The 26,429-nt window shown below is 38.5% G+C and overlaps 1 protein-coding gene across 3 annotated transcripts in view; it reads right to left on the bottom strand.

Moving 5' to 3' along the window:
- MTM1 (myotubularin 1) overlaps positions 1-26,429 on the bottom strand; it is a 42,566-nt gene that overhangs the window by 13,885 nt on the left and 2,252 nt on the right. For 2 of the 3 annotated variants that reach the window (XM_018914303.3, XM_009090321.4), the window contains exons 2-10: positions 26,225-26,376; positions 17,988-18,059; positions 17,061-17,133; positions 15,499-15,593; positions 14,369-14,479; positions 13,370-13,471; positions 4,274-4,357; positions 2,997-3,146; positions 1,009-1,197 (exon numbers count right to left, since the gene is read on the bottom strand). In XM_018914303.3, coding sequence (XP_018769848.2) covers positions 1,009-1,197; positions 2,997-3,146; positions 4,274-4,357; positions 13,370-13,471; positions 14,369-14,479; positions 15,499-15,593; positions 17,061-17,133; positions 17,988-18,050 — 867 coding nt within the window. In that variant the 5' untranslated portion in view covers positions 18,051-18,059; positions 26,225-26,376. The remainder of the gene's footprint in view (positions 1-1,008; positions 1,198-2,996; positions 3,147-4,273; positions 4,358-13,369; positions 13,472-14,368; positions 14,480-15,498; positions 15,594-17,060; positions 17,134-17,987; positions 18,060-26,224; positions 26,377-26,429) is intronic. The other variant, XM_018914307.3, reaches the window with a different exon arrangement.

Consider the following 26,429-nt stretch of genomic DNA (forward strand, 5'->3'; position numbering starts at 1 on the left):
CCTTCACTAGTAGGTACTAAGAGCATGTCCTCTTCATGTGTGCTTGAAGTTGACTAAGGGACTATCCCCAGGCGTGGCACATTCTCTTATGACAAAAGCATTAAACTTGTCTCCTTCCCCTAGCACAGTTTTTGCATATAAAGATGGAGCACATCCATGTCTCCTGTGCTCCATGCCAAGAACAACACTGAAAGTGTACTGGCATTATCTGAGCTTGCCTAAATAATCTAATCCTCAGTAGAGCTGAAGGGGAAGCAGAGGAGAAGGTAATCCACAGGCATACCTTTTCTCCCTGACAGGTTAGAGGAGATGATTTTTCAAGATCTGTTCCAGCCTGGGCTGGTATAATTCTGATCCCATTTAGGGTTTTGATCACAAAGAAACAGTCGCCTTACCCAATGAAAACCCAATTTTTCTGTACTTACCAACTGCAAGCACCTGGGGAAGAACAACAAGTACTAAGGCATCCAAGATCATAGCCATACTGCTGTTTACACTGCAAACACCCTAATTAACTTATTTATCACTTTCTCTTTATTTGATGGATGCCAGGATAGGTCTGAAGTAGTCCATGTAACAGTTAGGAGGACCCAAACAAAGGATGCCTGTCAGTAGGCTTGGCTTTATGCACCCATCCTTTCTAGGAAGGAATTTTCCCAGAACATCTGCAGGTTGCACAGAGGTGGCTGTCATTCCAACAGGGACATGCTCTACAGACCAGCACAGAGTGGAGTCATGCCCAACTTCACTCCCATGCTAAGATCTGTGCTTGGCTGAGAACAGACAGGGTAAAGTATGTCTGGAAATGCACATACAGTCCTGAAACTCTGCTTAGGGACCTACTTTAGACACTCATGTCCTTTCATGGCCTTGAGGCTCAGTAGTTGATGATGTAAATTTATCTATATTAAGATTACTACTGTTCCCCAAAACCTCCTCATAGAAAACTGCGAATTAAGTCTCCTCCTCATTCTCTTCAAAACGAAGACATTAGAAGCATCTGTCTACCTTGTTTGCAACAGCATTGACATTGGGCCTTGCATCGTAGATGGTCAGTTTGGAGATCTGCCCGTTGGCCTCCCTGATGATATCGAGGTACCTTTCATCATCTTTGTTCCGCTTGCCGCTCATTCCAACCAGGGGCTGGCTGCAGCGCATGATGACAGCCTGGGTCTCGGGGTGAATCCACGAGAGAACCTGGCCACATGGCAAACACACAGCACAGGAAACTCCTTTTAGTACAAAAATCCCAACTTAAAGCTATATTCTTTAAAATACACAGCATGAAAATTAACACCTTTCTTTTTATTTCTTCAGAATACAATCCCTTGACATCTCAACTGCTTCTAGTCTTGTAAGATTTAATAATAATCTTCCAAAGAGTTCTCTTAATGCTTACTGAAATCATACTTACCTATATAATCCAATGTATTTTAATATTTTCCTACAAGTCTTAGGTTTCACAAATATCCTTAAAAGTAAACTAGTAACAAACACAGCAATCTCTGCTGAAACTAAAATCAACCCAGGAGAAGGAACTGATTAAAGAAATGGTGACTAAGATACTCCAATTCAACAAGAACAACTTTTCTTTTTTTTTTTTTGGATAAGGAAGGGAAGTTGAATCTTCCTGCAGTATCTTGAATGTTTTCTCTTCTCTTTAGAGCACATTTTGTTCCTCAGCCCTCTTTACAAAGAGAAGGCACTGGAGGGAAGCACACGCTGTCTTTGTTGTTCAGAGCCAGAGAGGACCTGCCACAAAAGACAGTGAGCTGCCCAGGGAACAGATGCAGTGCCAGAGATTAAAGATAAGCAAGAAACCCAAGAAGCAGGCAAAAAAATACAATTTAATTGTTGAAAAATATTAAGAAACAGTATTCTCACCCACTTCATAGGTTGTGGGTTACAGAGTAAAAGTAGATCAGAGTTTAAACAAAAAACCCTCCAAAATCCAATCCTCAGACACTGTTCTGTTCATTCCTGAGGTGTAGGTCAGAAACAAGATCTGGCAGGGGGGAGGAGGGGTGAGGATAAGCGGCTATTTCTTGACAAGAATGAAATTACTATTTTAATAAATTTACTATTACCAAGGTAATTACTCAGTGTATGGGCATACCAAAAGGCCTGTTGTGAATTTTGAGGTGATAGGGATGACACTGTTAGGTTATTAGAACTATATGAACAGGCTATTTATTACACATATGTATTCTATACACATTATATACTATACAGATATATGTGTGTGTGTATATATAGTAAATTTGTAATTATAGACCTAGTCTGTCAGTAAATACCATATCAAATAAATATCTGTCATTTTGAGCCATGCATCTGTTTGAGATTCAAGGCAGTTTTCTGATACTGTCTAAGAATCCAGCACATCTTCCAAGTTTGCCAAAGGGAAATACCAGTTAAAACAAGTATAGGGATAGAAATTAGTATTTTCTATAGTACTGTAAAGAGCAGATACATAAAAATTCTCTTACCTCATAGAATTTTCATTACAGAAACTCAAGAAATCAAATGGGTTTGTCTTATGCTACAGATTAAAAAGCCCAAGAATTCACTAAAGAGACTATGCATGAGGTCTCATTTTAGGACAGACCAGTGGAACTATGTTTAAAAACACTATGCCATGTGGTTTGCTTGTAGGACAACATTTGTGATTACTTTTTATGGGCATTCAGCTATAGTAACCAGTGCATATGGCAGTGAAGCTCATTCCTCATCAAAGGAAACTGCACTGCTGGCCACTGTTACTGGGCAAGTCAAGTTAAAACCAATGAAGCTGTCGTGGCTGATGGGGGGAAAAACGGAAATGTGGTTTGACCATGATACCAGTTTCAAGCAGTGAAAACCACCAGCCAATCAAAACTATTTTGCCACAACCATTTCCAAAAAAAGCATCTTCTGCGTCATGTTCAGCAAGAAGTTGCCTGGATGCAACTCAAAAAACTAGCCACACTTTCAGCCAAGTTCCATCAGCCAATACTCACCGGGATTCTATTTCGGGACCTAAAGGCAGCCACTTTTTTGAGATCATCATCTGTGGCGTTGTAGGGCACGACCAGGAGCGATGGGTACGTGTCACACAGCCCGTAGTGCTCGTTAATGAACGTCACTCGCCACCGCTCGTTAGGCAGCCCCTAAAACACAACGTGGAGTTATTCCATGTATTTCTGGCTGAACAAGTAATAATTCTGCTGCTGTATTTTACATGACATTATGGCCACACAGCAACAATTTAACTAAGTACCGTTCAAAGCAATAGAAGCAAAAAAGATTACCAGCTCCTTGCAGATGGATTCACAGCCTTAAACAGCTGCACAGCCATCTCATACCCTTATGCACACAATTCTAGCCTTCTGGTAACTTTCAAAACAATGACTGAAACCAGGAGATGTATTTCTTTAACTGTGGGTTTGAGGAAAGAAAACTGACTTCTCTCCATGCCTAAAGCTCTGATTTTCCACCTCATCTGGTGAAGAGAGACTGTGGAGGAGAAAGTCTCACTATAACCTTTCTTTCCTGTAGCCTGGTACTACCACCAGGTTAAAAGTAAGATTCAGGGTAACTTTCTTACAGAGAAAGAACATCTCTGACCACTAAGGCATTTCCAGGAGAAATACTGCTAAGTCCTCCACACACATACAGTGGGGTTTGTGTGGGTGTTTGCATTTTACCTTTTTTGGGCCTTAGGCTTCTAAACCATGAACCAAAAAAACTACAGAGGGTAAAAAAAATTAAGGAAGTTCTTATTGCTTACTATGTAATTTTTTAATGTCATACTTTAATTATTTAACAGACATTTCAAAATGAAGTATCATCCTCTTTCATTGATATTTTTCCAAGATCACATAAAGAGCAAGGAAGAATACTGATAGACATCTGTAATTTCTGTAAAGCAATGCTGTTTCTAAAACAAGCTGGTTTTTTTTTCCCCCCACTTCATTTTGGGAAGAAGAACAAATCCAATCTATGTTTAGGACACTACAGTTACATATTTGGCACATTCTCCCCACCTGTGCTCACTTAGCAGTGGTACATTGTAAGAGGCATCAATAAGCTCCTTCAAAGAGCAAAGATTACCTTCCTGTGACATTCTAGTGTTTTTTTTTAAAGGCTCAAGTGTTTTATTTCTTTCCTTTACTTTTCTTTAAGTTGTAATTCCATCCTCTCCCAACAGCTGATAAGAGAAATGTACAAACAGTAATTCCTCTATGCAATGTGGGAGATGTGAAAGCACCAGGCAATGACACCTGTAATAACTCACCTGTCTCCTGTATTCAGACATCGGGTTGTACACCATCCACCCATTTTCAGGAAACTTTTCTTCATTTACAAAGGCAAAAAAAGGCTGTAAGATATAAAAGAAGCTTATTACACCAAACTCTGACTGCAAATAGCCAATATGAGGGCTCATCATCAGTTATACCCTAATGCTCACTACAAAATAGGGCTGACTGCTCCATGGCAGCCCCACTCTCTCCATTTATATCTGGTATGTGAAAGACTATGAAGCAAAGAACAAGTAACAAAAAATACAGATCTGGTAAAGAAAATAATGAAAATATGACAACAGTTACCAGGTAACAAAAAGAACAGAAATTATAAAGGTTAATAGGTTGGATTTTTTCTTTTTTACTGTCAGGAGATGGAAATGTGTTAGAATGGTTTATTTTCCATATTTCACATTATCACTAAATAAACTAGTGTCTTCTCACCAAATATCTCCAATAGGCACAGCCTCAATTACAACATACAACATTAGATGCTAAATTCAAAGTGAAAAAATGTTTTAATTGCTATTCTTTGCCATTTGGAAGCAGCTGCCTTTCTACATCCCCTCCCCAACTGATACTTACTAAGAAAAATCCCAATTACTGTAAAACTCCATGAGACGGAAAAAATTGCCATTGAAAATGTAGTTGTCAGCTGCTTACATTACTTACTTTTTTACTTGCTTTGTTGCTTGCTCTCACCATTTATTTATAGAGCAGAGCAGCCTCACTGAGCATTCCAGCAAGTTCCTCATACCTTTTATCTTCCTTCTTCCAAAAAATTCCAAGTAAGCTGTATTACCTAACTTACCCCTTCTCCTCCCTTGGTTTGTTTCTATAGTTTAGGATGAAAGCAAAAGTAATGTGAGAAAATTGATTTTGGTGGCCTAAAAACTCTCCAGACACCAAAGGAGCAAAGTTGTTTGAAACAAAGTTGTTTCAAACAAAAAAAGAAAACACAAAACAAAATGTGTTGTCCTGAGCTAACTGAGCAACAGCATAGAGATGAGCATCACAGCTCATCTGTAACAAAACAGCTGAAAGTCCCTGAGCTATTCAAAAAGCTTAAAAGAGGAAACTGAACACTAAACTGAACATCCCACACATGCAGAAAACCTAGTAAGCAAGAAAAAAACTTGTGGTCCAAGGTGCTGTGATTCCACCGACAAAGGTCCAGAGAGAAGGCAATTCTTCAAACCTGCACCACCCCCCCAGGGGGAGGCTTTGAACCTTAGGAAGGCTCTGGGCAATTCTGCTCAGCCCACTAAGTTACAGTGCTTTAAACACTGAACAGCTCATATCAAAACACACAACTGAATCCCCCTCAGAAGAAGTTTTTTCCTCATGTAGTTCAAGCAAACAAATATTTTAAAAGTATGTTACTGCTCACTCAAGATGCTTTATGTCACTAGTTTTACAAACGAGAATTCTAAATTAAATCACTATTTTAGAGCAAGTGCACTCATTGGCAAGATTGCAGAAGTAAACACTGCATTGCCTAGTTTTATTTTCTGAATGTCTTTATAATTTTTAAAGAGGCAAACCTTCAGTGCAAGTAAACATTACAAATTATTTTTACTAAGTAAACTGCCCTCAAGTGGTCAAGTGGTACAGAGGGAAGAGATGAAGAGGTGGACATCTCTATTAGAAAAAGCCCCATTTCATTAAAAGTAGATGCAAGTATCAAAAGTTATTTAAAAACCTGAAAAAGGTTGTTTAATTGCAAACAAGGAATACAGCAAAATGGGAATATCACTAGCTGAAGCAGTAGATGCAACTGATTTGCTGAACTGTTAATACACAGCTACACACAAGAACCATCCCCTCCTCCCAAAGGAATTTGCTCTATCCCAAAGAGCAACTATGCTAAGAATTCACCAGGGACCCAGAGACAAAGGAGAATCTTAGAACAGTATGAAACAGAAACATTGGAATCCTAACAGGTCACCTAAGATGTCTTGAAGGCAGGATTAAGTCTTTTATTTAAATTCTTCTTACTGCAAGTTTCCTCATGAGAAAGTAAAAAATTGCCTATCTGAAGCCCTGGTAAGTAAAAGTCATGAGTTTATTACAGTGCACTGTGATAGCTGGTACACAGAACAGGTTTTTACTGACAAAAATAAAAAGTGTTGTTCTGTACTAAAAATAAATGGCAGCTATGCTGCTCATGTCACCCACAAAAAAATCCACAAGACAGAGGGAAAAATACATTTTGTTTTCATCTTTTAAAAACCAGGGTTAAATTTATTATGCATGAGGGGATGGATTGAATCCTTTCTGAAAGAAAAATGTCCTACTATGTACAGCATGATTAATTTAAAATGCTTGGCTACAGCAGCTTTAACACATCTGCTACCAAAGCTTAGAGTCACACAGCCCTCAGCTATTAAGTGGACAACTGTTCTTCATCAGTTCTGTTGTTATTTCAGGTAGTACAAATTCTCCCTATGTTGCTCAATAAAAAAAAAAAATTCATTAGTGGAATAGATCAACCAGCAAAAACCTCAAGTCTTAACAAATCACAGAACACTACAATGAATGCAAAGATGTATGGATCAAAATTTGGACTCAGATTTTTATGTGAACAATTCAGAGAAAACTCCTGCTTTATACCATATAAGAACAGTATTTTAAAATTACCAATCTCTAAAATCTGACGACTAAAAAATATCTTTCTTCTGGAAGCAATGACTAAATTTTAGCAAAAGGCTGACACACATTTGGATGTGCACCATCTTGTACAGACTGCACAGTTATCTGGTGACTACTGAAATTCTTACTCACTACACCAAAAGATTAAAGATCTGAATTCCATTCCCACCACAACAATAAGATAAGCTTCTAAGATAAGACTTGAAACACTCAGTGAAGATGGCCTGAGCTTTAGTCCAGACTAACCACTGGAGTCTGAAACACAGCAACATCCCCACCTTATCTTAGGCCCACTTCTCCCAAGAAAATACACAATTATTGCTGTGTTATGTAGTCATTAAAACAGAGTAGGAGATACACAGATGCAATACTCTACATACAGTTATACTCAATTCATGTAGGTCCATTTAATTTCCAATAACAGTTTACCTTACTTGACTGTAACAAGCAACCCACATTTATAACCATTTTATTAGAATCATATACTTAACATAAGATATATCCTTGGATACAGTTACATTTTCTGACCTGCATCAGTACAAGCCTTATTTAGCACATGTGTGGACACGACTTATTTTTGTTTGAAAGAAAATGTGATAATGAGCAATATAAAGTAAGTTCTACTGAATAACATTTTTTAGTAAATTGGGTATTTTATTATTCTAATGCAACCAAACCGATAAACCACATTATAGTGAACAAGTAAATGCAATAAATACATTAGTTAGATCCCAGAAGGGTTTGCCATAGCTCAGGTTAGCTTCACATCTGCACTAATGACCCACATATTTTTGTACTTTTGTCCTGAATAATCCAAGATTACAGATTAAATGCAGTATATTTGTATATTTATGTCTTGATTAACTCAACATTGCTGAAGCTTTCACCTCACAGTGAATGAGTGCAATTCTACAGTGCAGCAGGCAAAAGGAACAGAAATAAACAGTAAGGAGAAATTATGCCATTCACAATATAACATGCATAGGGTTCTCTTTATCACCTGATGTAAGATTTGAGAGGTGCCATCTTAGTAAAATCCCATGGCTTGGCTTTTTGTGGATACAGGCTCCTTCACATTAGAGCCCCTCATACACACACACACACACTTGCATGAGGGGAGGGAAGCAGGGAGGTCTCACACGGGGTGGAGAGGGAAGCAGGGAGGTCTCACACTGGGTACAGACCAGCTGGGTGGGGAGGGAAGCAGGGAGATCTCACACTGGGTACAGACCAGCTGGGGGGTATTTTATTTATAGCCTTCAGATGCAGAGGGCAGAGCAAGGTCAGAGAAGAGCGACATGAGCAGCGCTCAGGATTGCCTGGCCCCGCAAGGCAGGAACCCTGCCAGCCCCTCTCAGGGCACCATCACTCACACAGGAAAGCCTTTCAAATACCACAGTAATTAAAGGTTGGTCGGTTCTATGCCTTCTTCACACATCTTCCCTTCAAATCTATGGTACATCCCTCCTAGATCCTCCCCTTCTCCCCAAATAATACTTTAGGTACTCAGAGTCTCCAGCCTGACCTCCACTCATTTTTTCTTCCCTCCACACACACAAAATTCCATTCCTTTCACTCCTTGTTAATCCTGCCTCTCCAACAAAAAGCTCTTCTCCACATCTCCTGCTGCACACAGTCTATCTTCCCAGGAATTAAATCAACTGCAGCTTCATCAGATGTGTCCAGATTTGAGTGGAAATTAAAACAAACAAACAAACAAAAAGATATAAAACCCACATACAAGAGATACTCAAGTTCAGAAGAATATTGCAGTAAAATAGAAATGCATTTCACTGTGGATTTTTTGAGATCATGAATAGGTTTTTCAAAATCAAGAACATATAATCAAAAAGCAGAACTCTGGTGTTGCACAGATGCACCTGAGAAAACTCTGCAGTAATTGAGTTGGGTTCTAAGGACAAACTGCAGTACAAGTTTCAGGCAAACTACCTGCCCCACACAGCAGTGTTTCAGGCAGCAAGCCTGAGCTGGCATCCCTCCCCTCAGCACTGAGACTGGCTTGCTGAAAGCTACTTAAATAAAACACAGATTTCCCTCAAGTTATACTGATTATTTATCTCACATCTTGAGCTCAAGGTAGGATAATCTGCAGTCACTTCCAATGCACTGATCATGTCTGTTCTAAGTGTAATGGAGATTAATACTATATGTCTGATGGAAGCCCATCAACTCATTAGTCTATCAACTCATTAAAAATAAGTTTCAAATTCTTTTCACCTACCGTGGGAAACAGAAAGAAGAAATCAAAGAAAACATTAAGCAAGTAAGAAATCAAGAAAGTGTAGTAAATCACCACTCAGAACACTGCTTGGATGCAAAGTCTGTGACTTTTCAATACCTATAGTAGGCAAAACCAAGCAAGACTCACCATGCATCAGCTAAGATTTTCTCCAAAACCAAATTAAAGTCCCTGCACAAAATGGAAGTAGGGATTTCATCGCAGAACCACAGTATAAAAGCAGATGACTACTGCTTCACTTGAACCAGAAGACTACTACACTTCAAAAAAAAATCTTTCAAATCTTATCACATTTTTGGCAAGGTACTTTTTATGCTTCACTGTGCAAATAATAGTTTACTTCCTTGCAGGTGTTAACCCACAATTTCAATACAGTCTCTATTTTTAAGCCTCCTACAGACAGAGTTCTTGTCTTTTACATTCAATTTCTCCTTCCCATGCACAAAAATAATATGTAATACACTAGTTGCTCAAAACACATCATATTTCTGTGAGGTAAAGGAGAAAGCATCTGCAATCTGACAATTACAATTTAGCAAGCAGTCTATTTAGCAGTATAAATGTAATGTAAATATATAAATATCAATATAAATACAATAGCTACATATTTACTCTTTAGGGAATCACAGCACATAAATACATGTTATACTTGTACATGAATATATAATGTAGACACAATCTAGGAAATATTTGATCAATCTTTATGCATTGCAAAGGAAGAAAGCAGCAAAACTAGAATAAGGTGCCACACACCTGTGAAGAAAATCAATTGCATTTTCTATTTCTAACTCAGTGATGTATGTTTTTTACATGTAATAAATTACTACACTTTTACTCACCGTAAAGGCTGACAATTTCGCAGGGTACTTAAAAATAAATATATCATTACATCATTATCCTTGCCATTAGTAATGGCATTTAGTATGCCATTACTACAACCTAGCATCTTACATCTTACCTGTTGATCTAAAAACTAAGGTCAGACATTGTAGTGCTGCTATAACTTTGTGAACACTGTCACCTCACACCACTGCTGCCCTGGCTCTGATGTGACATGGGGAATGAAGCCTCAAGCCAAGGGGTTCTTTGCAAATTCAGGTGCTCTGTCAGACAGGCCCCTTTGCCAGCCTTGCTCCAGCTGAAGTCATCTTTACAGGTCCAGCAGCAACACTGGCATGAGCCAACCCTCAGACATTTTACATGGCCAGGAGGAGCAGTGACATCAGGAGCACTTCCAGTCAGCCAGCACAGCCACCAGAGTCTCACCAAAATGGGCATTCCCACAGACCTACTGGAGTTAGGAATAAACACAGACTGTGCAGATACCGTGGTACTGAACAATCTTATAAAAATGATGATGTGTACTTTCATGGTAAGATCAGGAAGGGAAGCAGCTGCTATGCAGAAACTAAGCTACAGAGACCAAATATATCTCATCTTTTGTGGTGTACTAAAACATCTCATTTCAGGGGGGGTTGGCTATTTTGGTTTTATTTTTTCAAATGTTAAAAAAAAAAGTGAACACTTTCAGCAACAATTTTCTTTCAATTAGCACAAGTTTGCAAATGCAGCAGAGGATTAGCAACAGCAGCTGCTTGCTTCCCCATCAACTAAGCTGTCAGTCAGATGAGCTATCAGATTTTACTTTATGTTACTGATACAAGGATATCTGAACTCAACCTATGCTCAAACTGGAGACAAACAATAATCAGCTTCTGGAAGTAAGCACCAAGGACAATACTGAGGCACAGAGAACAGTTGTGGTTTATTACAGGCTCTCAAACACTGCTGTTGGGATGGTGATGGAGACAAATCTTGAAAACAGTAAGTACACTCCACTCAGAAATCATCTTTTGGGTTTTATTTACCATCCATTTGTACGAGAATGAACAGCACGAAGAAAACAAGAGCAAAGCATCTCTACCAGTTCCTGTTTAGGATCAGCTCTTAGGATAAAGTTCCACTACAGCTGAAATTCAATCATATAAAAATCTGATATAAAATATAAAAATACAGATAAAAAATCAGGACAGTAAAGAGTTAGAACTTTATTGTCTGATGATATCTTCTTTCCACTGCAAAGCTGTACAAGCATCAGTGCTGCTGCACTGGCTAATCAAGGATGCAGTTCCACAAGATGGTCTGAGTTCAATTAACATTTTATAATTGCTGAAACCAGGACTTCCCCCTTTTCTCTCTTGTCTTCTCCCTGCTCCACTCACATGTCTACTCTTGCACTGGTTCCAATGCAGACTGATTTCAAACCAGGTCTCCCCAAACTATTCAAAGCAGCACAGGACTAACCAGAATATTTTGTGCCTGACAAGTGAGTTATGCTGGCTCAGTGATTATACAAATATCAGTTTGGTATTAGAAGAATAATCAACCACACAACTGAAAGGTAGAGAGGAGACCAGAGCCCAGCATTTGAGTATCAGAGGGCTTGCATGTCCGCTCAGCTGTCATGGGGAACTACAGCATTTTCTTTGCAGAACATCTCCCTGAGTGAGCTGGCTACATAGCCAGAGGGTTGGAGAGCACTCCAAGGGGAAGGCAGGCATGCACAATACACTGCCACATTCAGTGAATGTGAGTGAAACCTTTTCACAGTGAAACCTTGATCTGAAGCAGCCACTGAAAGGAGCAGTGCCATCATCCCTCCTCATTCACATCCACCCAGAGATGCTTTGACACCACTCTCACTTTGGACTAACAAGACAGGAAATAACTCAGAGTAAAGCCTTTATTTTTATCTCCTTGTTAACACTGGTTCCTTTCAGTTCCCCATCTGGTTCATCACACAGCCTCAAACTCATGCAGCAAAAAGCAAGACAGGAATGGAAAACCAGACAGAAACACTCACCTTTGGCAGGATCAGTTTAAACTGCTTGCCAAAATACAATGAAAGCACACCAAAAAAAAAAATCACACACTTGCTTAGCTCATGTTGAAGTTAAGGGCTCATCAACACTGTGAAGCTAGAAAATAAGGAGAGCTGCAACTTCAGATGGAACACAGGCTCACTCTATTTCCCTCCAAAGTAATCCTGATTTCTAACAGGCATGCCCTGCTTCAGACATAGTTATGAGAAGTTATGAGACAAAGTACAGCCACTCTCCCTCCACATCGTCACCACCTCCCCAACTTCTGTGCTTTACTGAATTCAAGGGCCAAATTACTACTGCCTCAACCAAGACTTTTGGTATTAAGCTTAACTTCTGTTGGCAAGTGGCCTTCACAGCGGCCATATAATGATGAGCTTTATTAGGTCCAACAGGTCCAGCAAATCAAGCAGGAAGTGGCCAACTCCACACATCACTCACTGCCATCACCAGACAGGATCTCCAGATCTTTCTGGGTGATGAACCTAATACAAGTGCATATCTCATCACCAAGGTATTCATGCCCCATAGTTGGATTATGCAGCCTTGCATACTCAACATTTCTTTCAACAAAGTTCTTAAAATTCAGAGCAGAAGTTCCCAGTACTTTGTGAACAGTGCTCTTATACAATTATCCTAAATTAAAGCACACCAAAAAAGTGTAAATTAAGTATTACAATGGACAAAATAAAGCATTTACTAAAGAGATATCAAACCACTCACAATAAGGACAGTGCATGGATTTCAAGAAATGGAAGATAATGATTAGCTTTCATCACTGTTGCTCAATTTCTTCCATAATACACTTTTTTACCCTGAAATAAATCTGTAAATTCATAAATGCATTCCTGTTATATTTTTCATTAGTTTAATCAATAAAACAAATATTGTCATACCATATCTTTTTCTCCTGAAGTAAAACCCTTGGTGATTCATACTTACTATTGCCTTGGAGACTGCTTAATTAATTAATGTTTTCAAGAAATCAAGTAAGGCATGTATTCCCTATATTCCCAAATTAGAGAGGATAACTTACAGTTTCTAACAATGAAATCTGTATAGAGCAGAGGTGCTCAGTAGTGTATCTCGAGTACATCCATAATTTCAGAAAATATATAGATTTAAGTGTTGTAAATATACAAAATAAAAGCTGCTGTTTAGTTTTACGCTAAGACCAGATTCTGTTGTTACACTTTTAAAGCAGCCATGATGTAGCCATTACTAGGTCAAATAGGTAGTTAATTGGCAAGAACTCTGCATTAATACAACTCAGCAATAGAAATGATGTTACTTACCAAGCTGTGTGACTGGGGAAAAGCATACTTTGTGAGGACTTCAAATATATCTCTTCTACTGTGCCCTTCTTGTTTTAATGCAAACCGTAAATTCCTCATATCCTAAAACAAAGCCATTATTTGTTAGGTGAACCAAAGCTCTAAGATGCTTCTCTGTCTCCAAGTGCTATATTATACACTAAACATGATTTAGAATCTGCTTGTAACACACCTCAAACCCTTGTGAATGTTCAGTTTTATTTCTTATCCCATAAAATGGAATAGAGCATAAGAATTGTACAAATACAGCAGTACCACACTCTGCATGCTGCCAGTGGCCCTTTGGCATGAAGAGAAATGGCTCTATTTAATTCACTAAAAAGTCTCATGAGCTATTGAAAGTTTGCAGGATGGGAATTACTCTGTTTTTGAAAGAAAGATTTGTCAATAATCTGTGTAGAACACATTGTTCCTATGTTCTCATCACTGGTGTCAAAAATAAGCAATCTGTGCATTAGCTGCTAAGAATCAAATGTGCACACACTCAATGAATCCAGTAAAGGACCCTGAGTTATCCACTGGGAACGCCCCTATGACCAAAGTTTTCCATGGTGACAATTTTTTGTAAGACTATAGATATTTTTTACATAGACTTTTCACGGGCTTTATAGTTTTCAAAGACCTTGTTTGAGATGTTCTTCAAAGATACCAGAATTATTAAAAATATTCATTTTAGAACAAATGAAATAACAAAGCAGTGCAGTAATAATGCCCTAAAATACAACTGACATGCAAAACCTTGTCAATTAGTGATTTGGAAAGTAAGACCAATCCCTCTCCTTGCATGCAGCTAGGACAGTTAAACAGCCCTTTATGCAAAAGGTATGTCCCTGTCCATTTTCAAAAAGCTCTTTTTAAATTCATCCATGAGCATGTACTTTTCCCTTCCTATAAATAGGTAATCTGTGAGGAAAAAACCCTCTAGATTTCATTTCCTACTGAATTATTGGAAAGTCTTACTTTACAGGTTATATCTAATCCATAAGAGTTCTCTCCTCTGCTTGAAGCTCCTCCCATTTTTTCAATCCTTGAAATTACACCCAATGGAACATTCAATATCACAACTGGATCCTGCAAGAAAAGTTTGAGTAAGGAAGAGATTAATGTGAAAAGAAGACTCAAGCAAAATGTTCTTATGCATTCCAGAATAGAAAGCAGACATGAAATACATACAAGAAACAAAAGCATGTTTCTGCCTTTGAGTCTCCTCTCCCAGCATGCTACGAAATCTGTACAGTCACTCTACAGCCTTGAGCATCATCCAGTTTAACATGCTACAAAAATATTTCATGCCTTGTTCAGTATGCAGAGAAAACAGTGGCAACACCCTAAGAGATGCCTTCTGCTACACACTGATTGCCCCTGCTTGTTAACACTGCTTTATTGAGATACAGCATCAAGCAGAGCTAAATGAAAAAAGACATTACTAGTACAGTTAGCTACAGCCAGAAAGACCTCAGTTCCATAGTCCCAAATCCTTATTAAAAAACCCCCAAAACATTATGAAAGAGATCACAAGCACATTTTACTCACTTCCATGTCACTGCTTATCAAACACACTACCACTCCCCCCACCCATATAAGGTTCTATTGATCAAAATATTTTTCTTTTCTAACAGCAAGGACAATCAAAGTCTTGGTTTACTGACAACCATTTTAAGAACTATTGCACATCATTAGTTACTGCCCTTGATCTATCACAGATTAAAGTGTAAAGGGAACAGCTATCAAAAAAGCTCTGACAGAAAAAGATAAAGGCATCAGTTCAGTCTAAGTGATTAAACTGTAATTTTACCAGGCAAAAATCACACTTTTACAACACAATTAATTTTAAAGAACTTATATTGTAATACAGATATCTCAGTGGCACAAAGGCAATTACTATTTAGTCATTATAAAATTAAGATATGGTTACTACTAACATTACAGACCACTTCAAGCAAAAAGCCTCCCATGCTATCCCACAAGCATATGTGCGCCAAAACTAAAACAAATGAACTGGCCACAAAATAAATCAAAGGCAGTGGGGGGGAACGGAAGGGAGTTTAAAGCCAACTCATCCCAAGAAGTAATTGTGGCATGTTACTCACATTTTCCACACTTCTTAGGTACAGCCTGTAGTTTGTGATGTACACTCTTCCTTTAACGGGGCCGTTAAATGGACACATATAAATAACATCCTTGTCTGTAAGAAATGCAGTATTTCTTAAAAGATTGTGAAAAGACAAAATGAGAGCTGAGGACAGTATTACATAAGTACCAGTAAAATAAAACAAGTGCTGTACTCAGAGGTGAATTAATTTAGAAAGTTATACATCTGAGTTTTATCTACTTGAATTATTAAGAAAATGTGGAAGACTCATATACTAAACTTGTCCAAATTAAGTGCACAGATATCAGCAGCCTTCCCTAGTTATATTTGTGTTTTCTTTCTCAGCACTACACAGGAGGACATAGAACAGGGAGTACTGTTATTACTGCACCACGGCCTATTCACCATCCCAGAACAAATACATTGTTGATACTATTACACCATTCTGTAAACAATTCTCTACTGAAGTAGTAGTTCAAGTTGAAGAGTGTTTAGGGAACTCACCAGGCTGCAAAGAAACATTACATTTCAATTTGAGGCAATCAGAGTAGGGCCAGCAGTAGTGCTTCAGCAAGGACAGTAACAGAACAAATACTAACACATACCACTCAAAAAGATTTAAGTGAAGCAATGCAAGCAGAATCACAGAATTGTTAAGGCTGGAAAAGATACCTCAAGATCACTAAGTCCAACCATGACATTAAAGACTTCTATTTATTTCTTCTTGTCCACTCATTTCTTTAGCCCACACTATTTATCTGCCTTCCACAAAAAGTGCCCTATTCCAGTGCAGTGCCCCAAAGCACAGACAATTTCTATAAGGATCACATCATACATCCATCTTAGTCCCACACCCTCTCCCTCACACCTTCTTCACTAAAAACAAAACTACTTCCTCTGAATCACCACTTTGTTTTCAATTAAGCCAATCTTGTTTACAAATCCACCCAACAAATCTGGCCATAGGGGAGAAGCTGCACAAGTAAAAGACTCCAAACAGACTTCCATTTCAGGAAGAGCCTCCATCAAGAAAAGAAAACTACACAGTACATTAATCTCCCTCATGCTGCAGCATTTGTGTATGTAAAAGCCAACAAGAGCAGAGGAGGCCTGTACATGCCCTCTTGTGTAAAGGAAGTGTAAGATAGTACTTTGGGAATTCATATTTAGGCTTAAATTCCACACCACTCTACAAGGTTATCAATGCACAGTGGGTAGAACATAAAAATTCCCTTGACTTCAGAAAGCTTGGAGGAGCTCTCATCACTCAACATGGGCTGATTAATCTGTAGATACAATTAGGACACAACTTGCAATTTCTTTCTATGGGAAGATCTGGCCTGTGTAGAAACCAAGGTTTTAACACTTAAAAGTTATTTGTGAGAAGCGATAAAAAGAATCTTTCACAATTTCTTTCAAAAACTCAAGACATTTCAGCATGACTTACCTTTGTCCCCAGCCCAAACCAGTCCAAATTACAAAACAATTCAGTAAGATACAAGTGTTTGTATTTTCAGACTGCTGAACATCACCGCATCAGGCACCTACTGAGCTTCATACCTGTGACCCTGGTCTCCCCAGGTAGACGAGGTATTTCTTCATTTTGTTCCCAATTAGTTCCATCTTTTAGATTCTAAAGAAGAGAAGCACAACAGCACATCACAGTTTATTTACAATTTCAAGTTCCAGATTAAAAATAAAACCAACCAAACTTAAAGGTAATTCCTGCATAGGAAAGAACATGTCTTGCCAAAGTAAGAATTCACAGACTGAACCAAACCAGGAACACAACCCACTGTCTTACAATCCAACTATGAAATGTTTAAAGGTTGAACAGATCTGAAATATAAGAAGGTTTTAATCTTTCTCCTAAAAGTCAGTTATTTGTATTCAATTGGAATTAAACCTCTATACTCTAAGTTCTCTGGAAGTTATGTACATTTATTTTTCCAAGTACGTTGGGCTTGGAAGAACAAATCAACTGCAATTACTTAAGCAATGTACTCACAACTATCACACACAATCTACTGTTTTCTTGCATCCTGGTTACATTTTCTTCAGCATTAGAAAGCAGAGGGACAAGAAACTTATATCAATTCAATATATTTTTCACTCTAGAGGAACATCTTAAAAATGAGCCAGACAAACACAGCAAGGTACAACTTAGAAATCTATATACAGAATTAAAGGCAACAAAGTACCAAAAATTTTCAAGAATATTTTAAGGTAGAAAGCAAGGATAAGAGTAAGTACATTAGAAATGATTTTAAGGAGCCTCTTGTTAGCTATGATAGCAAATACTTTGCCCATCCACTCCAAAAGATATTTAAATCAACTCAGTTAACTGCATTAGAATATTAGCAATAAAAGTAAGTATACACATTCAAGAAGCCATTTAAATACTTGTTTTTCTAACCAAATATGCAAGACAATACTCTCTGGGAACTCTGATGTAGAAAACCAAAACATGAAAAAAGTTACACTTGCCTGTTTACTTGAGGAGTTCTCCAAGGAGTTTGAATTATATTTAGATGTTGATGATGAGGCCATGCCGGGTATCTGACAAGTAAACACAAATTGAAGACTTAAACTACCTCCTGAGCTAGGAGAGATTTTAGACTTTTGAGGTCCACAGGTAGACATGAAGAACTTAAAAGAATGTTTTGCAAGCTACCAGTAATTCAAAAAATTACACAATCCCTCATAATTGAAGGTTACTATTGAAAAACATCCAAATCTAACAAGAAATTCATCACTAGCTTTGCAATTGGCTCTTATTATAAGGAATATTCTGACTCAAGCTCTCTAATAGAATTCCGATGTTGGAATATGAGTATTGGTTCAGTAAACAGACATTAGAGTGCTTGTTTTAAGTCACTGTATACACATATTATGAAATGCTACCTACTTGGTGTACTATTGCACAGCTCTTGAAGTCACAAGCATGTCAATACACTGATGTGGTTCAAATTTAAAAAACAAGAAAAAGAAGTACTTCCACAGTACGTTTCTGTTTAAAAACAATCCCCCATTTCCTAACTGAAGCTTCAGTTAGTACACCCAAAGAATGAGGGTCCAGCCTTCTGGACTGAACAACCTTCATGTGTTTAAAGGAAAAGGATATTCATTATTTTTTAAATGGTATTAAAGACAGAACCTTGTGTGACAGAGGATTCATCATCTTAATTTCCCAACGCTGCACAAGGGAATTTCAGAACACTGGGAAAACACTTCGCTTTCACTACTCACACACCCTTTATCAACTGATCTGACATCACACAGCAGTCTTGAAGAGGTTCTGTTTGTTTGTTTGGAGGAGGAAAGACAATTACAGACTACACAGTCTTTGTATCTATTGCGCAAATTTGTAGTCTTCAAAAAGCACCGTCTCTCCCCTCCGAACACGGGAAAGTTTGGACAGATCTCTGCACCATGAAAAGCAGCCCATGCTCCTGTGGCACCGGAGGGCTGACAGGGACACTGCAACAGTCCTGTGACAGAGACACATTAAACTGCACGAGGAAAAATGCTTTGACATTACATTTAACAGTAAATGTGTCTGAGCTGGAATAAAGTGGAACACCACATCCTGTGGGTTCTACAGGGTTGTTACCCAAGTCTTTCAATATCATTAAGAACACAGAAAACTTGACATTGTGTTTAAAACTGCAATATTCAGTGATACAGTTTATCAGTAAAAAAAATCACATCCCTCAAAAAAAAAATAAAATTGAAGGAACATTAAAAGGAACAGACATTCAGCTGAAGAAATGAAGACAAAAATGCTTTGAATACCACAGAGCCTATGTGACCCTGCACACAGAGGTTACTGCCTCCCTTCTGGGTGTTCAGCTATCTTAACTTTCTCCAAACACTGAAACAGGGGCCCTGAACTGCTTTTAGTGCAATGCCAACAATTTCAATGAAAAGCTATTAGCAATCAAAATCAAATCATTATCCTTTCAAATTACACAGAAATACTGTTGCAACACTGGAGCCTAATATTTTGCCCATAAAGTATTAAAAGAAGATATTTGCACAGCTTTTCCTTCCTTGCAATGTCTAACATACTATAAACTTAAAGTAGTTTCAACTTTTGCTATATTGCCATGTCAACATGTCAACTTGCTCAGATAAGATTCTTCAATTTATAGAAGATTAAAATTTTATAAATGTAAAAAACATATTTACTCAGGAAGTTGTTTTAAAAAAAGTTTCCGTATGAAGTGTTCTTTTCCCCATGTTTTAAATGAGAAATGCCAGGTGAGATGAAGGCATAGCAGCCCCAGTTTTTCTATGTCAGCAGAGACCAAGTACCTGCAGCTTTTAACTGGAGCTCACATAAATTTAAATTAAGGTTGCACCAACCACAAGAGACAAATGAGCACAAACAAGCCATAGAAAAGTGACTTTTAAAGGATGTGACAACCCTGAATAGATCTGCACTGCAAAATGGAAATTCTGACTGAAGCAGGTACCAGCACACCCGAGCTGGCTGATCGTGCAACCACAGCTACTCCAGCAGCAAAGCCACAGGGAGAGCTCAGCAGAGCCACAGGAGCCCAGCCAGGACCTGGGCACTCACCTCAGAGCCAGCCCACTGCCAGAGCTCAGGAAAACAAAAGCTTGTTTGGACACTCGGTATGCCTTCCAATCACAGTGTACTCCTGCTGCTCACACAGGGAACAGCACCAAGTGTTTCAACAGCCTTCTGTTTGCTCCATTGCTTTCTTTATTATTTCCTTCCCTCACTGCACAGTCACTAAGTTTGGGCTGAACTGCAGCATTACATGAGGTAAGATTCTGAAACAATCCAGAACACTGACTATAATTCACACTGAGGTGTGGAAAGTTAAAATAAATAGGCAGAGATCCTGTCAGCTTCTCAGAAAAAAATTCTCTTTGAGGAACCTGACAATACAGCAGGACAGAGCTTCCCTTCCCCCCACGCTGCCACCCCACCAGACCACTTCAAGCAAACAAGATGTGCATGGTTTTGCTGCAGATGTTTATGTTTCTGTGTATTCAAGTTTACTTTGTGTAAGATTCCCCCAACTCTCCCTGAGACCCATTTCTTTAAGCATACTTTACAGTGAAAATAAATTCATTATCTGACTTCAATTTCTTCTATAGAAAACTTCACTCTAGAATTACAACCAACTACACTGTTTAATTTCCAACACTTCAATGATGCAAATTAGACTTATTCAGAGCTAATCAAGTTGAATAAATATGAAATGAAGACAAGGTGTTATCTGTGACAGTATTTTTTAAATCCATCAAACATTTTCCCTAAAATTAATGCGAGTTAATTTCATCAGTATGCAAGTGGAAGAATACTTCTAATGCTAAAAAATTTTGCTTTGAAATCTAGTCATACCTAAAAATCCCAAATACTAATAAGCATATTTATAACCACCCACATTTCCATAAGTAAACGAAGTCCTAGGTAATTAGTTATAGAGCAGACATTAGACAGCATTTAGAACAGTGTTTTGGACCCCAGTAGAAGACAGGCATTGATAAATTGCAACGAGTTCAGCTGAGGTTCCCCAAGAGGAGCAGAACATAGAGCACCTGCCCTCCTACAGTGAGAGGCTGAAGGAGCTGGGATTGCCCAGCCTGAAGAAGAGACAGCTTCAGTGGGACCTTACAGCTGCTCACTCAGCCTTTGAGGCAGTTGCTGAGAAGGCAGAGCCAGGTCTTCAAAGTGGTGAGTGACAAGATACAACAGAAATCAAAACAAACTAGATTCCAGCTTGATTTCTGGGAACACACAAAGTCCTTCTTTTGCACTGTAAGGCAGTCAGGCTGTGAAAACAGGCCCCAAGGAAGTTGCAGTCTTCATCCCCAGAGGTTTCTAACCCAGCTGGACAAAGCTATGAGCAACTGGTTCTGATCCTGCTTTGAGCAAGAGGTTGAACAGCAGGCCTCCCGAAGTCCCTACCAACCTGGATTATGTCTCTGTGATTTTCAGACAATAGACAAGATTAAGTTCTCATTAAAAGTATCCATCAAACAAGGACACGCCCTTAAGGGAGTGGACTTCTCTATACCAAGAGAAAACAAGTTTTCAAAAACATTTAAAACAAACATTAAATATTTTCTTTTTTAAATATTATTTCTTAATCTGTCTAATTGTAGATGCAGCTTCTGGCAGCCATCCAAAGTAATATTGCCATGAACAATTCAAAAAAACATATTCCACCACAGTCTTAAAATAGCTACAACTTTCTTATTATCACAGAGCAGCAGTAGTCCTTCCACACAGGGAGACACCTTTCAAGTAGTTTTCCACTGCAAGCACATTTTATTCCCCAGTATCACTCGTGTATTTCTAGACTTGCACAAAAATTGATAACCATACAAAGCTCACACTTGTCAGTAGCTGAACGGAAAGAGATTTACTCTGCAAATTTCAAACAAACCAGACAACTTTCTTTGTGATATTCAGCAGTTAGCACTAGTTAAACATTCATTCCTGAATCTAGAATAGCAAAGAAACAAAAGCAATTTTGCCGGATTTAACTTGAGCTGATAAACAAAGCTTTGTTAAAGTTATCAGAACTTAATATAGTAACACTATCGAGAAATGGAGGCTCTGGTAATCTTACAATAACAAACTACTTGGAATCTGTGTTTTCATTAAACATGATATTTATACTTGTGCTTCCTAGGATTCATGGGAATGGAGACACAGAGCTATGTTTGAAAGGTATGCTGGTAGAGTTTTCCTTGCTATAGTAACAACATACGGAGCCAGTATGAATACACTGCCTTGTGTTTCCCATACAAAATTCAAAGCATAAAATACAAAGTCCTAAAACCAAAGGCATGTCTGTCAGAATCACAGCTGCACAAATGAGGCAATACAAAATATGGAGGATTTTAGAAATAACATACAGAATAGCACAGGACTCCAGGAATTTCTAAGACAGTATCAAAGTTAAGCTAGGACAACTGTGAAGGAAAAAGGCAAAAAAAAAATATTTCACTTTAAGTATTAAGCAGAAAAGAACATAAATCCTTTACAAAATATACATGGAAAAGCAGCAGTCCTGAAGCGTCAAGCCAACAGCAGCATCTAAGTTATCAGAGTCACCAAAGTAAGCACCAGCATCTTAACACTAGTAAATAGGTATTTAATCCAATGAAGTCAAGAGTAGCCATTCATCTCACTAAAGCTTAATAAATTTTAGGATAAGATATAAAGACATACAGGGGTGCAAAACAAGACACAAGAATGATCTAAGGCAATGAAGGCAGTTTTCCAGACATCAGCTGTCCCTAACCAAACAGCACCAACCAAACAAGATGAAACACAGTAAGACAACAGTGGCACAGCAACTAACCAAGTCCAAAGAAATAAAAACATCTCTTTCAAGCTTATTTAACCAGTTGTATTTTAGCACAAAGGAACTATACTCAGAAACAAAGATAAGGTAGCAGAAGTCTCCAAAGTTACAATGCTACAAAAAAAGAAGCAGCGTAAAGCAGAGCATTCCAATTTCAAAGAAGTTAAAATACACAAATAACTAAAACCCCACAGAAAACCCACAACAGAGAAATACTTGCTGATATATATTTCCAAAGGATAGAAACCCAACAATAATTTCCTGCAATAGTGAAAGTTACCAATGTAGGGGAGATTTAGAAGCAAAACTACTTGGGCTGGAAGGGACCTTCTTAAATCATCTGGTCCAATACCCCTGCAATGAGCAGGAGCATCTTTAAGTAGATCAGGTCACTCAGAGCCCTGGCCAACCTCACCTCAAACATTTCCAGGAACGAGGCATCCTCTCTGAGCAACCTGTGACAGTGTTTCACCATCCTTCTGAAAAGCTTTTTCCTTTAACTAATCTAAACTGACCCTCTTTTACACTAAATCATCACCCTTGTCCTATCAAATTAGGCCCTGATAAAAACCTTGTACCCATCTTTCATTTAGACTCCCTTTAGGTACTGGAAAGTGCTATAAGGTCTTCCTGGACCCTTCTCTTCTCCAGGCTGAACATCCCTGACTCTCAGCCTGTCTTCACAGAGAGATATTCCAGTCCAAGATGATTAACCATAATGATGTTGTTTGTGCTCTCTCAATTGGCAGATCACAGAATCTCCTATTTCTGCTTCACCATCACAGCTACAGAGTCTAAAATCCTTCCAAGCATAACCTCTCCGTAATGCAGGTCACAGCCCTCACCTTCCCTCAAACAGATCCTCGTGATTCTGCTGATGTGAGATTGGATTATGCCACTAGTGGGTATTCTCGCTTAATATCTAAATAACATTCCCTATTCACATGTACTTACTAAATCTACATTTTCCAGGGAAGCCATATGAGCTTTCAAGTCTCTCTGAAAGCCTTATCAAATCAAGATGTAACCAGAACACACAAAGCAAGCCCGCACTGCAAGCCTCAATGGAATACTGTCCATGCAGAATCTGCCTTTCTGCACAAAGGTTTCCAAGTCAGTTAAAATCAAATTCATCAATAATCACTATATTAAAAATTCTGTATCCTTTAAAAACAGTATCACAAAAACTCTCTCAATCTGAAACTGTTTGCTCAGCACCAATTCTACACCAGGCTTCCCATCTCTAAGAAAAATGCACTCCAGAATTGTTGCCAATTCTCTGCTACATTGTTCAGCAGCTGCACAACTCAACACAGGCTGCTGAATTTGTTTGTGAAGAGCCAGAAATGCTCCCTCTCCCAGAAAAAGCATTCTCTTGTTCTCTAATGAGCCCTGCATTTGACAGGTCAAGTCATTGTCCCCAAAGGATTCAACACAAACAAATACAAACAAACAAAATTCACAACAGTCAAGTGACTGCTAATTCACCAAACCAATTACAAGTGCATCAGCTGCCTGCCCACTCAGATTTTACAGGCTCTCTATAGTAGGGAGTTTTCAAGATATTAGAAGGAAGACCTCATACTAACAATAACTGGTATCCTGACAATGGAAATCTACAAATGGCAGCAAAAGAAAAAACTTGGCAGAAAGTTTGGCAGAAAATTTCTCAGCGCCACCAGAACCTACACATTTGTATGAATAAGTTCTTAAAAAGAAAAACCTCTTGTAGCCTGTACATGGAAGGGAGGTATTGAATACAGAATAGTTGGAGGAAGCAAAAAAAAAAAATCTTGATTCTGTCTTGATTGATATTATTCCTGTCTGCATTTGAAGTTTTTTGTTTTACTGTCTTAACAGTATTTCATTTAATTCCCACCCTGTTTTCAAAGTAAATCACAACTTTCAACAAGACTTTCAACAAGGCCTAGTATAAATGTCTATACCATTACTTTTTCTAATTATCAACCCAATTGCTTACTCCTTTCATATTATACTGAAAATACAGCTTAGTGTCATATCTTAGCTTTTGTCCTGGCAAGCTTTCTTTTAAGAGAATTACAAGTCCTCTCTCAAAGAGAGGTGATAGTGTAGAACACATGCCATCATGGATCTGATAGCTAGATAAGTTTTGTGCTTTGTATCACCATTACAAATAAAAACAGCACCTTCTTTAGTAGTAATACCTATAATTATTTTGTAGGCCTGCATACCAGAATAGTTCTATTCCTTGCAATCTATGCTAACACTAATTTCTGTCCACTTGTACTCACTTATTACTAATCTTGTATTTGTTCTATGTGTAGTACCTTTCCCTTGCCACGACTCTCTTTTTTCCTGGACTGCTTCTTAATATTCATTCTGGTAGCTGAGTTCTAAAGTGGAAGTTCAGTCCTGTGAGTGGATCAAAGGAAGCAGTTTTCCCTCTAACAGCTAAATCTACCTAGATTAGGTGGCATGACAGAAGTGAGTGGGTTTTTTAAGGAAGCATTTGTCAGATGACCTCTAGAATCCACGTTACATCTGTAAGAAAACTATGCCTAAAGGCTGGCTTTCTAAACCCACCCAGTCTATTTTCACTGCCTCACATCCCCTGCAGGGAATGCATACCTCCCACATTGTCAGAAGCTGATGCAGTTGACAGGAAAGCCTATGGGACAGCAAACACAATTTCCCAGTTTCCTATTAAGAAAGCCTTCAGTTGCTCTCTGCTCATTCTTCTTGAAAGACATGCCCTTAGGCCACTGTAGTTCTGTTGCTAAAGATCTAAGCGATGATTCCACAGGAGAAATGGAAATTGCATCTGTTATGCAATGATATACTGTATTCAAAAATGACACTGTAACAGCTAAAACTACATCCCCCTACTCAGACTTTCCTCCCAACTTTCCTTTAAGAACATGTTCAACCCACCAGACTCATCCTCTGCCATCTGCTGTTTAGTTCCCTCTTCCACTACATGAATACACATAATACCAAGGAGAAAGTACCATTCTGAGCTGGTCTGTACTTTAAAAAGTAGACTAAGTGGACTATGATTTTATAGACTATGACAAAGTCATTTACAAATCATTGCTGGATTCCATCCCTAAGAAAGGAGACACTGGGACTACCCTGCCTAAGTCATTCACAGGGCAGCATCACACTTCTGGAGCTGCTCTCTTTCAAGCAACAGGCAGGGTATTTGCTGGGCGTAGAAACTTGGATACTTTCCACACTGACGGGTCCAGTGACATCCCAGTCTGTGCTCTACAGCCTTTTCACTCACTACATGCAATAACGTTGCACATGAGTTTCTTAGATATGGTTGGGAAAAACCACACCCTATCTTACACAAAAGTGTACTACAGTCTACTAAAAGGCACTTACTTTTGTTCTCTCTTGTTCAGAAGTCTCCAGATTCAACCAGTCATTTCAGTTGTATAAAATACAGATGCCCACTTCAGTGTCAGATGTCAGGAAACTTGTGTTCATTCCTTCAACTTTACAACAACATTTGACTTTTGTGCTGTAGCTGGCCCCTAACAGGAATGGCACAGGTAGGAAGACATTGTTAGCATTGCCAGAAAATTTC

The sequence above is a fragment of the Serinus canaria genome, chromosome 4A (assembly GCF_022539315.1).
Source record: "Serinus canaria isolate serCan28SL12 chromosome 4A, serCan2020, whole genome shotgun sequence".
In the NCBI taxonomy this organism is placed as follows: domain Eukaryota; kingdom Metazoa; phylum Chordata; class Aves; order Passeriformes; family Fringillidae; genus Serinus; species Serinus canaria.